Source organism: Poecile atricapillus, chromosome Z (genome assembly GCF_030490865.1).
Source record: "Poecile atricapillus isolate bPoeAtr1 chromosome Z, bPoeAtr1.hap1, whole genome shotgun sequence".
NCBI classification, from domain to species: Eukaryota; Metazoa; Chordata; class Aves; order Passeriformes; family Paridae; genus Poecile; species Poecile atricapillus.
Window position 1 is genome coordinate 32531316 of NC_081289.1, and position 12970 is coordinate 32544285.

Genomic DNA, 12970 nt, shown 5'->3' on the forward strand with positions numbered 1-12970 from the left:
AAGGGCCATTTCAACCCAAACTATTCTATGATTCTATGACATTGAGAAAATGGCAGCTGTGATATGAAGGCAGTTTTGGAAATGGAAGGTCATATTTCAGTAACAGGAGAAAGTAATGACTTGAGTGGATAGCTATTCCAAGTACCAGCCAGTGACTTAAAAATGGAAAGAATCCACTCAATGTTTCTCTTAGAAAAAGTCTACCGCCATTTACTTGTAAGAATTTGTATTAGTGGTGGTCAAATTTCCGTGCATTAGGTATTAGAGACGGGAATTCAGCTTACATGAAAAGCAAAATACTGCACAGTGCCTGACACGCTTTCAGATGTTATATGCAGTGCTGTTACTAGAAATGTGTCATGGTGTGAAAATGAGGGGTAAATTTATATAGCAGTGGAATTAATCATACCATCTGTTCAGTCTGAAATTGCAAAATACATGTTGTGAATAGATGAGCATGAGACATTTTCTGATCTGAGTACTATTGCATGTGAGCTGGGTTTAGGGGGGGTTGTTTTGGTGTTGACTTCTTTGGAGGGGCTGACCATCTTCTGTGATTCAAGAAATGGATCTATTTTTTTTTTTTTTAGCAATCAGAATTGATAATGTTTTTCAACAAGACTATGACCTGCTATCAACCCTGATAGAAAGCTGGAACATGTTCAGCAGCAAAAATTCTGTAACAAATATCTGAGCCAGAGCGCTGGTGTGTTATTTTGTTTTGTTTTAGTTTTGGTCAAGTGTCACAACTGTAAGAGATTCTTATCACAGCATGACCACTTTTAGGCTGCCACTCTCCTTTAGGGGAAGCATAGTTGTGTAATCAGAGAAGAAAAAAAAAATGTGTTCCCTACCTTGGCAGTTTCTGTCTGAGCTTGTAGCAAGAAGACTGCTATGCACTGACGATACCTGTTCTCATGCTGAATTAGAAAAGCATTTCGCAGGCTGAAGACTGTGGAAAAATGTAAAAAAGTGATATAAATGCACCTCATACAATCGTCAGTCCAATTTTATATCACATTGATTATGGTAGAAGAAATGATATATGTAAGCATCTTTTCTATTTCTAAAAGGGCAGTTGCACCTCATAGGGTAAGTTGATTTTGTTGTGTAGGAAGCTTTCTTTTTTCAAAACTTTAATTCTACTTCCTTTTTCTTTTATTTTTAATTGTTTCATCATGGTGCAGCTAAGATGCTTTTGAGTCTGCCTGAGGATCATTAAGAAATATTTCCCTTCAAAGTGGCCTAAGTCATAAGTGAAGTTAGAGAAAAACAAGTATCAAAGATTAAAAAGAGAGGTCCCATTTTTATTTTATTTAAGTAAGTCCATATGATGGCTGGCACATGGCAAAGTGGCTGCACTCAGGCTGGTGTTGCCTTTGGGTTCTCCCTGGGCATGTGCCTGAGCTAGTGTTCCTGGGGATGCCCTGGTTGGCTGCTGCAGCCAGGCATGTTGCCTCTGTTTCCTACAAACTTTTGTTCTGAGAATGAATGTGAGCATCATGTAGTGCTTTACTCTGCAAGGGGACAAAGTGAAACCAATGTCATACATCTGGAATAAAAGCGGGGCTCAAGTTAGTGATTTTCTAATCAGAAAGTGTGTTGCTGCTTGCAACCTTCAGAGCTGGGTTCCTACTATTATATTTACATGCAAAGTTACATCTCTTGTACAAGGTCATGGTGTTTGCAGATAGTTCTGCATTTAGGGCACCTTCCTGTTGTTATGGACACACCATTTTATCTTCTATCCTTTCACTAATGCATAGAAGGTTTTGGACAAGAATTATCCTACATAATTATCAGCCTCCTGCCTGCTGCCAAAAGAGTATTTCTAGGATATTGCAACATATATTTTTTTTTCAAGTACTTGCATTGAGCTTTGTTTATTTTCAAAGTGATGTCAATCCTCAGCAAACTATCAGATGCAAAAGTACTTGCTAGATCAAAACCCAGGATTTAATTTTTGATTAATGTGATGGATCACATGACCTTTCTGAGAACATGCTTACTAATCTTTTAGTGCCACCAGTAATAAAAGTCTCTTTGAGACTGCAGATATATTGGCAACATTCACCAAGGTCACACATTCCAGACAATATTAAATATTTTTTTTTTCTCCTGCAAAGGGACATTTTCTGTTGACATTGGAATGTTTGCTTGTTGTTTTACACAGAATGTGGGAATCTGAACTGCAATCTCCCTATGGTAATTTTTCTCACTGTTTTTATTGTACCTCACCCCAAGGGGTCCTGTATTAGCATGGGGCTTCCAAGGTGTTATAAGACTACAAGTGAGTAACAGGGACTGCCATGGCTACAGCTGTAATAAAGCTGGTAAGAATATGTGGGAGAGAAGCAACAGGCACAAGGGTACAGGGAAAGGTCATACCCACTGGACAGAGCCTATGCTGGAATGCAGGAGACAGATTTTTCTATTATGATGATTGCAGCTGGATCATAAAGACTAGAAAGATCCTGGTTAGGAATCTCTAATGGGAAATGCTGGCTTGGGGAAAAAAAAAATTCAAAAAATTTATTTCCATCTCCATTATGGTTTTTATGGTCAATCTATTAGGCACAAACTGGAGGATGGCTGCACTGCCTTCTCCAGTACCCAGGAGCCGTTGGCCTTGCATTCAGCCTGGGCTTACGCAGGATGTGGTGCTGCCCTCCTCACCACCCTGCAGCCAAGAGGTGGCTGATACATTTGCTCTGTTTCTGTTGGTTTGGTAGGGAGTCTTACAACGCAGGCAGACAGTGCCTGGAACATGTTTAAAAAAAATTACCATTCTTTATGTTCATCCCCTTATCTTGTCTTTAGTAATTTGCCTTTTATTGCCTACCTTTATATCCTCTCAGCATTGATGCTGAATGCTAAATAGTGTGAATGTATTTCAAAGTTATCATACATTTTACAGACTCTAGGTTTATTTTCTATATCTGTTGCTTTCTCACAGAGCACTGTAGCTCCCTAAGGTTTTCCTCTCAGTCTTTAGGATTAGGATGACCCTGGAGCTCAGAGATTTGTATTTCTTTTCATTCTCTTTGATATAGGAGGCTCCTGTTATCTTGGCAGTGTTAGACTGAATCACTAAGGCTTGAAAAGACCTCCGTAGTCTTTGAGTCCAACCTCTGACTGAACACACCACCATGTCAGCTAGATCACAGCACTAAGCACCACCTCCAGTCATTTCTTGAACACTTTCAGGGGTGCTGACTCCACCACCTTCCTGGGCAGCCTGTTCTAATCCTTAACCACCCTTTCTGTGAAAAAATTCTGGGTGTCCAACCTAAACTCCTAGTGCAGCTTAAGGCCATTTCCTTTTGTCCCATTGCTGGTTGCCTGGGAGTAGAGGCTGCCCCCCACCTGGCTATAGCCTCATTTCAGGTGACTTTAGGGAGTGAAGATGTCACTCCTTTTCTCCAGGGTAAACACCCTCAGATTCCTCAGCCACTCCTTTTAGGAGTTACTCTTGAGACTCTTCCCTAGGTTCACTGCTTCTCTCTGGATACACTGCAATGTCCTTCTTGTAGTGAGTGGCCCACAGCTGGACACTGTCTGTGGTGTGGCCTGACCATGGCCAAGTGCAGATCTCTTCCCTAGTCCTGCTGGCCACATTATTGCTCATACAGGCCAGGATGCCATTGGGCTGCTTGGCCACCAGCGCACATGCTGGCTCATGTTCAGTTTGCTGCCAACCACCAGCTCCAGGTCCTTTTCCTCTGGGCAGCTTTCCAGCTGCTCTTCCCCAAGATCATAATGCTGCTTGGTGGTGTTGTGACTGAAGTGCAGCGCACAGCACTTCACCTTATTGAATCTCATGCAGTTGGCCTCAGCCCATCAATGCAGCCTGTCTAGATCCCTCTGCAGAGCCTTCCTACCTCCAGTGGATAAACACTCCCACCCAAATCAATGCCATCCATGAACTAAGGGTTCCCTCACTCTCCTCACACAGGTCCTTTCTAAAGGTGTTAAACAGGACCAGTACCAGTACTGAGCCCTGGGGAATGTCACTAGTGTTGGGGAACACCAACTACACGTGGCACCATTCACCCCTAAAGTGAGGTGTGAGAGTCTGCTGCTGAGACCAAGGCAAGGCCTGATGTTTCATGCCTGCTCCCTGACCCAAAACCTGATTTGGTGACTTCAGGAACCGTGTTTTGGCAGGGTAAGGCTGTTCATTCCCTGTGGTTCTCTTTCACTCCACACCCAGCTGCACAGCAGCAGGGATAGGAGGCGTATTCCCCAGTGACACATTTGGATGTCTGAGAGCAAGGAAGCACTTGTACGGTGGGTGATTCCATCCTCTCAAGAGCTGGTGGGGCTGTGAGTAGGAGCTATAGCAGGAGGTAAATCTCTTCTCCAGCTTCCTTGAGCATGGCTGCATTGTATGTGGGAGGACACCCAGGAGAACAATGCTGTGGTGCAGCTGAAAAAATGCTGCGTAACTAGTATGGAACTGAAAATGTTCTCGGGAAAGATGCCCAGGCTTTGATAGAGTGTATTAGGACAGTTAGGACAAGGGAATACTTGGCTTGTAGTCGGAGTCTTGATACCTCCTTTGGGGTGAATGGATAATATGTGACAGTCACTGGTGTGTGAGTCACTGCTGGCAGCAGGGGCTGTGAAGTCTGAGGCTCTGAAGAGGCTGTGAAGCTCTCACACAGGAGCAGAGCTGTGAAGCCAGGCAGCGCTGAGGCACCAGTGTTTGCACTCCAGGCATCTGGGGGTGGTTTGTGGGCAAACAGCAGCTTCTCCTTATGCTACCTCACACACAGTACACTGACATGGGGTTTATGAAGGCATTCAAGTGCATGCAGGGACATACCTGTAACTTGGATGGGTTCAACATTTTTCAATACAAGTCTGTCTAGTGGGATGGGCTGGTCTAGGACTGTGCAAAATCCCCCCTCTTTTATGAAGGACTGCAGCTCAGGAGTGAGGGAAGGAGAAACAGGGATTAAGCTGGTGTCTGAGCCTCCATATTTCTGGGAATAGAAAATGAAGTTGGTTAGCAGGATGTCTGCTATCTGCTCATGAAGTATAGGCGCTAAACAATTCTAAATTTGCTCTAAATGTGTTTTCTCTTATGAAAGCTACAGCGACAGCTTGTTTTCCTGAGGAATCTTATAAAAACTGGCTGGTACCTGGAGTTCACACTTCACATTAAAAAGTCACACTTCACATTAAAAAGCTACAAAAGAAGCACAATACAAGGCCACAGGAAGAAGACAGATATTCCAAAAGTATTTTTCCCCCCTTTCCTCCTTGCTTTAATAGCAGGTTTTTACCTCCATCCCTTGGGAGTAAGTTTCCTCATCTCCCCTCATGTATATGCACAAGACAGAATTCACGGAGCTCCAGATGAGTTGCAGCCCTTCACAGAAGTTTCATCAACACATGTACATGGGACAACCCTCAAAGAGATTTGCCTAAGAGTACCGGATCCCTTGAATTTCTGCTTCCTTCACCAAACCTATTGCTAAGGGATGGTGCTGCTAGTCTAAAACCTCTCACTGCATGCTTTCTCTATCTCCTTTCTCTCTAAAGCAGAACACCTGCTTCTTAAACAAACAAACAAACAACAAACCTAGGAGATTTATCACAGGTTCATTTAGACTCACTTTACATCAGTTTCATAAACTTAATTAGCTAAACGCACTCCTACACTGAAGCTTTAGGAATTTCAGGTCATCCAGTTTTTCTGTTGGTGTCTATATAAAGATATTTATCATCTATAGAACTCTGTAGCATCATTCATCATGAGACATTTTCTTAAAAGGAGTCATATCCCGATTTTAAACTTGGGGAAATCAAGACAAAGAGAGTTCAACAAGCAGCATAGACAATCTTCCATCATTTTAGCGTTTCCCTGTTTTTTTTTTTTATACTTTTTTCTTCTTTCCAATAATTCTGATATCTCTGGGATAAAAAAAAATTCAGGTTGCAGGGACTATTAGAAAAAGTCTTACATTCCTGAAACTTTTCTGAGCTTTATGAATCCAGCACATCACAACAACATCAGGAAGATATTAAGGTCTTGTAATGTAAATTCTGCCTGTAATAGTGTTCCTGTACCATACTGAGCCTAGAAGCAGGCTTTTGAATCAGTGTTATGGTTTGCTAGTTGCATAAGGAAGTATCAGCTCTTCTTCATGCTGATTAGTCATCTTGTATTTTTATCATTAGATCAATCTTCCAAAGTACATTCAAAATCCATCCAAAATCTAAAAAATATAACAACTGCAACCATATATATCTGTAGACATTATTACCTTTTTGTTACGTTTAATTTTGGTAATTAGTAGGAAATCATCAAATAAAAAGAGATAGACGTCAAGGAGTCTTGTGCTTTCTAAGAAGGAAAACAAAAAAAAAAATCAGTTTTATGGTGTGATTATTTGAAGGAATTGCTGCTTCTAAGATGAGGCACATCTATGAATCACTGCACCTTACAGAATGCTTTTAACAAAGAAGCCTTGTTTCCCGTATAGTTCATGACTACTCATCCTCTAGTCTGCGTTCTCAAATGCACTAAATCTTACATGTCAGTCATTTTGGCTACTAAATTTGTACCTTGTAGCAGCTACCTCATTCTGATAAAACTGCTACTTGCTTGCCAAGAAAAAGGACAATAAACAATCATACAGACTATTCATCCTATTGGCAGCTTGGCTGTATCTTAGTCTCCCTCTGATAAACTATACAGTTGCTTTTTCTTTCCTGCACCTGCCCAAATGCTGTTGCAGAGGTTCATTATGGACCTTCCATAACCATGTACAATTCTGTTAAGCCATCTCTGGACACCAGGAGATTCAGGGACATTACCTGCTAGCATCAGCCTCCCTTCATGAAGGAGAAGTCTGTTTGCTGAAGACAAAATGTTCTCACTGCTGTTTTCTCTTAAGTTTGGCTTCAAACACTTGACCCAAAAAGAGAGAGAGAGAGAAAACGGGGAATCAATCTTGCATAATGGATGATGAACTGGAAGGCAACCAGCAGCTAAACAAGATGAGCATATGTGTGTTCTTACCTCAGGCTAAGTACATCACACAGCTGATAACTGAGCATGCCTGTGTTTTTACAGCAGTGCTATCGCTTAAATGTGTTTATGCTTTTGAAATGTTAATCTGGGTTTTACTTTTCCAAATTGAGTTCAATAGTGTTTGCAGCCATGCATATGAACAGACATAATCCCTGAGATGAGACCCACTTGATGATATTACCATAGTGCTGCTTAAAGTCTGTCTGGGTAACAGGGTAACTACAGCAGAAATGTGCACACCCAGGTATGCTGTGTAATGTTTTGTAGTGTAATTTAAGTGTAAATGGAAGGTTCTTTGGCTCAGCTTGAGAAGTGAAAGAGGCAAATACTTTCTACTTTATTGAATGCTGGTAATACTTACATCTGTTCCATTTCATTCTGTCCCTTAAAAGCAAGTATGGTGGAGTCCTCCTGGACTGTGTATCACTGCCCTCTCTTGGAAGCTGACTGAGAGCAACCCATGCTGCCATCCAAGGCCCTGTGTATGTTCAGCTGCAGTGCCCAGGCTGCAGCTGCTCCTGTTAGAGCAGAGCCATCCCCACTAACTAGAATACAGACAACCAGCCAAATTTAGACCACACTATGAGGACAGATAGGAAACTAAAGCCTCCTCTAGGAAAAAAAAAAGAAAAAAAAAGAAAAAAAAAGAGCCCTTTAAAATCTGCTTACCTCTGGGACAAAGAACCTTTTGTCACGATCCCAGACCTGAGGCCAAATTATGACCTCTTGCAGCTGCCTGAACTTCTGAAAGTTGTCCAACCACTTGACTTTACCTTCCAGATCCCCTGAAATGTGTGAAACACCAGTTACTGCCAGGGCTGACAAAAGCAGTCCTGTTTCTAGAAGATGCTGAATACTGATTTTCTCCAGTGAAAGATGAAGTACTTCACATGTGAGGCCCCAGATGAAATCTTGATCTCATTGTAAAAAATGCATAAACTCTACTTAGATCAGCAGGGACAGAATTTCAATACATGCATTCAAAGATGCTTAAATTCACTGCTAAATGAAAAGGTTGTGTTTACTAATCTGTCTGGGGAACAGGAATTCATATAAAACTCAATTAAACTGCAATCTTAAAAATGTCTTCAAAAAAAGTCCTGTCATTCTAAACTGTCTGGTATAGTGAGAGAAAAATAATTTTCATTATATACAGCTTGATAAAAATACTGTTGAAATTAATGAGAATTAATTTCAGAGGAAGTGTTGCCAGAAGTGACTGAGGTGGGGGTCCTTCAAAATGTGAAAAAACGGGGACTGTGTCTTTGCTGATTCAAGGCCATTATGAGGAATGCTTTAATGGACCTGCAACTTAAATTTCAAGTCTTTGGGTGGAGTGATATTGCAGATAATGGTTTCAGACACACACCTCCCCACCAGAAGGGGAGTGCTTGGACTACAACTGTTCTTTATGTTACTGGTTCACTCATCAAAAAATGAAGGCAGATCTTTGTCAGGTGTCTGTGACTAAAGAGGGGTCACCCTTCTATCTTTGGTTTCCTTGATCCAGAAGTGTCTAATTTTTGGAAGGACCTATTTATTCTGCCAGTAATACTCTCCAGACATCCAATGGTCTTTTAGGGCCACACCTAAAACTGCTGTCCTTATATATGTTAAATATACAAATATTTAAAACAAAATGCAGGGGAAAAAATAATATTCAGACCATCCATTTGTTTTCTGCAATAGCTAGAGAAAATCTGTAACTGAGACAACTTTACATAGTAGGACTCTGTCATTAATGAAAGGTCAGGGACATAATATTCCCCTTGTGAGTGCAAATCTATCCTATTAAGGATCAGCCCTAAAAAAAATCCTCCTTAGACATAAATCCTTAGACTGAAAGACTTCTTTGTTTGAGATCTTTCTTGATATGTTCCAATTTGAGATCTGATTATAATTGTTTGCCTGTCACTGCAGATGATTCTGAGAAAATACAAGTGACTCACTTATTTGGGAGTCCTGTGACATTTCTCTGAGAGGCTTTGACAGCACAAGGTGGCCCAAATCATTCCCTACAGAATGAGGGTCAGGACTGTAGAAAGGCACACACATCTTTGTTACTTTTCTCAGGAGACACTTGACCAATTCACACTTCAAAAGACACGCACAAAAAAGCCATGTAACTTTCTAATTTGTAACTGCATACTTGACTTTTAACCTTTGTTACATACTTATAGATTTTTCCACCTTCTCTTTAAGTGACTGGATAAAACTTTTCTCTGTTTCATCAGTGCTCCTCTTCCAGATGTTGTTGAGGAGGAGGGGATACCGTGTCAGTCGATGCAGAGGAGCAACCAGCAGCTCTGGCAGATGCAACCTCTTGCACTGTTCATTTTGTTCACACCACTGTGAAGACAAAGAAAATCTGCCTTAGGCTTCAGCTTCCTTCTGGCTAGGAGGTAGCAAACAGTTTTCTGCATCATTAGCTGACTGTAATGAGACAGGGACTAATGAAAGATGAGTTTCTCACTCAGTGAAACAAGGGCAATATAAAGGATCTTGTCATAGTTTAACCCAGCAAGTATCTAAACAACACAGCCACTCGTTCATCCTTCACTCCTTCCTGTGGGATGGGGAAGAGAAATGGGAAATAAAGAGTAAAGTTTGGAGTTTGAGATAAAGGCAGAATAAAAACAGAAGGGGAAAACATAACAGGACATATAAAACAAGTGGTGCACAATGCTCACCACCCACTGGTCAATGCCCAGCCAGCCTTCCCTCTAGTTTATATACTGAGCATGACTCCATATGGTATGGAATACCCCTTGGGCCCGTTGGGGCCACCTGTTTTGGCTATGTCCCCTCCCAACTTCTTGTGCCCACCAGAGTCCTCGCTGGTGGAGGTGAGAGACAGAAAAGTCCTTAATTTAATGCAAACTGCTTAGCAACAAGTAAACATCAGTGGGTTATCAAAGTTACACTCATCTTAAATTCAAACCACAACACTATACCAGCTACTAGGAACAAAAATAACACTATCCCAGCCAAGCCAAGGACAGCTCTCTACAGGGGAAATTGCATTGTCCCTCCAGATTCACTTTCTGCATTGCTGCTTACCATTCCAGATGCTGTGGCCATGCTATCATATCAAATAGGGCTCCTATTTATCTGCTGTTTTAATTTCCTCAGGAAGACCTGAGAAAGTTAACCTGAGTTAGGTTTGAAAGCCACCTTATATTTTAGGGTCACTGCTACTTGTTAGAAAACATTTTTCCTAGGTGTGAATGTATGAAATCCTGGTCAGGGAGCAAGCAATGTGAAACTCCAAGGTCCAAGCTGCAGAGCTTGCCTGGCGCAAAAAGACGGCCTTCCAGTTTTGGGCTGCCTGTGAGAAAAGCCCACTACTTCGGATTTCTCTTTCTAAGCCTGTAATATTGAAGATTAATCTTAACTATTTAGGGGGCACACTGGTCTGCTAATGATGCCAGAAAGAGCAGAGCCTGAGATCCCCCCCACTGCACTGGTGGAGTTGGTGCTTCAGGCAGGTGCAGTGTCAGCAAATACAGAACCTGCTCTAGTGCTGCAACTTGATAAAGAGTCCACTGATAGCTCTTTACAGCCTTAGAGGGAGGTAAATTCTCCCTTACTGGTACTGTTTTGATGCTGCAGTAAAACATTTGAAATTGATTTTTGTGTCTTTTTTTCCCCTGTAATCATTTCACTTTGTTAAGGTGGAGTTCACTGAGTCAAGAGATTATGTGCAAAACATATGAAAGAGGCTAGTAGATTGTATTTTCTGCCTGCAAAAATGCAGCCTAGGTTTTCCCCCCTCTTATCTGTTCTAAATTACAAGTAGGGACTTTCACACATACACTCAGAAGGTTGACTTCCAGTCAGTGATAGGCTCTGCAGTTCAAAAAATCCATGTTAAATGCTATCTATACAGTTTTGCTTCTCACGAACATTCCTAATTTGCTGTTAAAATCCTGTCATAAGGTAGGAAGGCTGAAGACAGCAACAACAAGAAGAGCAATAACAACAACAAAAACATCACTTTACCTTCAGGTAGATGCCAAAATCTTCTCTCTGTCTCAGTTTTTCCAAGTAGAAGATAGCAGAAGTATAATTAAGGCAATAAATCTGGTGTGTCTGGCAGAGGTCACCCTGGAAAAACTGCAGAAAAGGTTTGGAGATTTATCAAGAAAGAAAAATATGACAAAGGAAGAAACAGGAGTTTTGGGTTTGTAAGGTTCATTTTATCTGAGATTTCTTTGTACCTAGGAAAATGGGGAAAGAGAAAATTAAAAAAGTCAAGGGCAGTTAAAACAGCAAGAAAACTGTAGTAAAAATGCCACAATACTTCAGTGATGCCTAGGAGTTTTAACAGCTCTGCAGAGGTGTGACACATTCTTAGACTTTGTTCTCATTAGAAATAAATTATGTGAAATTCATATGGAAGTTGAAGATGAAACTATTTCTGAAACAGCTTTGATGACTTCATGTAGCATTGTATTTTATTTCTGAGTGTGCTCTTTGAAATAACAGAGTAGCCTCATTTACATGGAGATGTTGAATGTCATGCATGATAAAAGGCAGCTTTGTCTGGGATTTTGCCTGTCTACACAAACATTATCAATAAGAACACCTGAAGTCAGTGGTCACAGTGGCAAGAAACCAAGCTCTAGCCTTAATTTCTCTGTTAAAAATCTCAAGACGGAGGTAGAGTCTTTTAGTATTTTCCAGAAGTTTTCTAATAGCCTCTACTGGTAGCGAAGGCTCTGATAAATCAGTTGCTTTTCTGTCTTCATTAATATTTCTAACTTTACAAGCACTGGGAAGCTGAGCAGGAATTAGAGCTCCTGTAGACTGCTGTTCAGACAACTGCCTTGTTTACCACACAGACTAACCAAAAGGGAAGCAGGGCTTGGCAGTGGTAGGACAACTGTGGCTGCATCTCTCTCTTGCTTAAGAGAGATCGGCCAAAGTGTAATTTCAGTTGCAATGAGCTCTTAATTAAGCAATTATAAACACTTGTGGGTCTGGTGCATGGAGTAAAGGAGGATCAGTGTGAAGGAGTGGAAGGAGGCAGTGATGGGGCTGGGATCTGGTCTCAGGGAACATCTTCCATAGAGTGGGAAGCTTGCTTCTGCCAGTGGAAAAGTCGCCTCAGAGTCTGGGCTGCTGTTCCCCAGGAGGAGAAAACCTTTCCACACTTGATTCTACATACAGAGCGCCTTTCCATGACTGCTTCAAACATGCCAATGAATAAAAATAAAATCATCCTTCTGATAGGAGCAACTTGAGGCTGAGACCAAATTGCCTGGACAGATGGCATGAATTTGACTGACCTGATTGCTCTGGAGCACCTGTGTGCCATGATGAACGGTCTGCTGCTTGTATTAAAAGCAAGAATACTGCTAATTAAGTTACCGCTCTGAGTATGGAGCTGAAATCCATGGGAGAGTCTGACTTGCTGACATGCTTCTTCACAGTTTCAAAAAACATTTTCAGAAAACTGAGACTTATCTAAGTAAGGAGGAAAAAAAAAAAAAGCATCATTAATCCGAAGCTAAGATTAAAGCAACTTTATTTCCCATCCCTGGCCTCTCTAAAGGCTCTAAGTGTAATGGGTGCCTATACTTATCTCTAACATTCCCAGAATTGTCTTCAGAATTATGCCCAGAATGCTTTAATTATTCAGAAGCTAAGACAAATATATACAAATACCATATGCACCATAAGTGACTATGTTGTAATAATGCCTGATGACAAAGGCTTTGGAACAAGATTAGCTAGTCCATTAAACTTGTCTTAGAGTAGCAGCTGTTTTTAACATTAAACATTAAAAATTTTAACATTAGAAATGACAATGGGTATCTGCTGAAAAACACTGCATATGACAGAGCTGTGACAGTTAAGGAAGCCTTCATGGTCATTTGAGGAAGACATCATCTTTCATGGTTTGAGTTCATTTCATACAAT

At 41.2% G+C, this 12970-nt stretch overlaps 2 protein-coding genes across 2 annotated transcripts in view; one reads left to right on the forward strand and one right to left on the reverse strand.

Annotated features, from left to right (window-relative positions):
• Window positions 1-12970, forward strand: part of LOC131593014 (early endosome antigen 1-like) — an 82067-nt gene that overhangs the window by 67921 nt on the left and 1176 nt on the right. The window lies entirely within an intron of this gene.
• Window positions 1-12970, reverse strand: part of LOC131572565 (pleckstrin homology domain-containing family G member 7-like) — a 28743-nt gene that overhangs the window by 768 nt on the left and 15005 nt on the right. Inside the window, exons 8-15 of the mRNA XM_058825815.1 lie at window positions 12419-12514; window positions 11048-11161; window positions 9220-9394; window positions 7715-7830; window positions 6829-6922; window positions 6276-6355; window positions 4829-4988; window positions 855-952 (exon numbers count right to left, since the gene is read on the reverse strand). Coding sequence (XP_058681798.1) covers window positions 855-952; window positions 4829-4988; window positions 6276-6355; window positions 6829-6922; window positions 7715-7830; window positions 9220-9394; window positions 11048-11161; window positions 12419-12514 — 933 coding nt within the window. The remainder of the gene's footprint in view (window positions 1-854; window positions 953-4828; window positions 4989-6275; window positions 6356-6828; window positions 6923-7714; window positions 7831-9219; window positions 9395-11047; window positions 11162-12418; window positions 12515-12970) is intronic.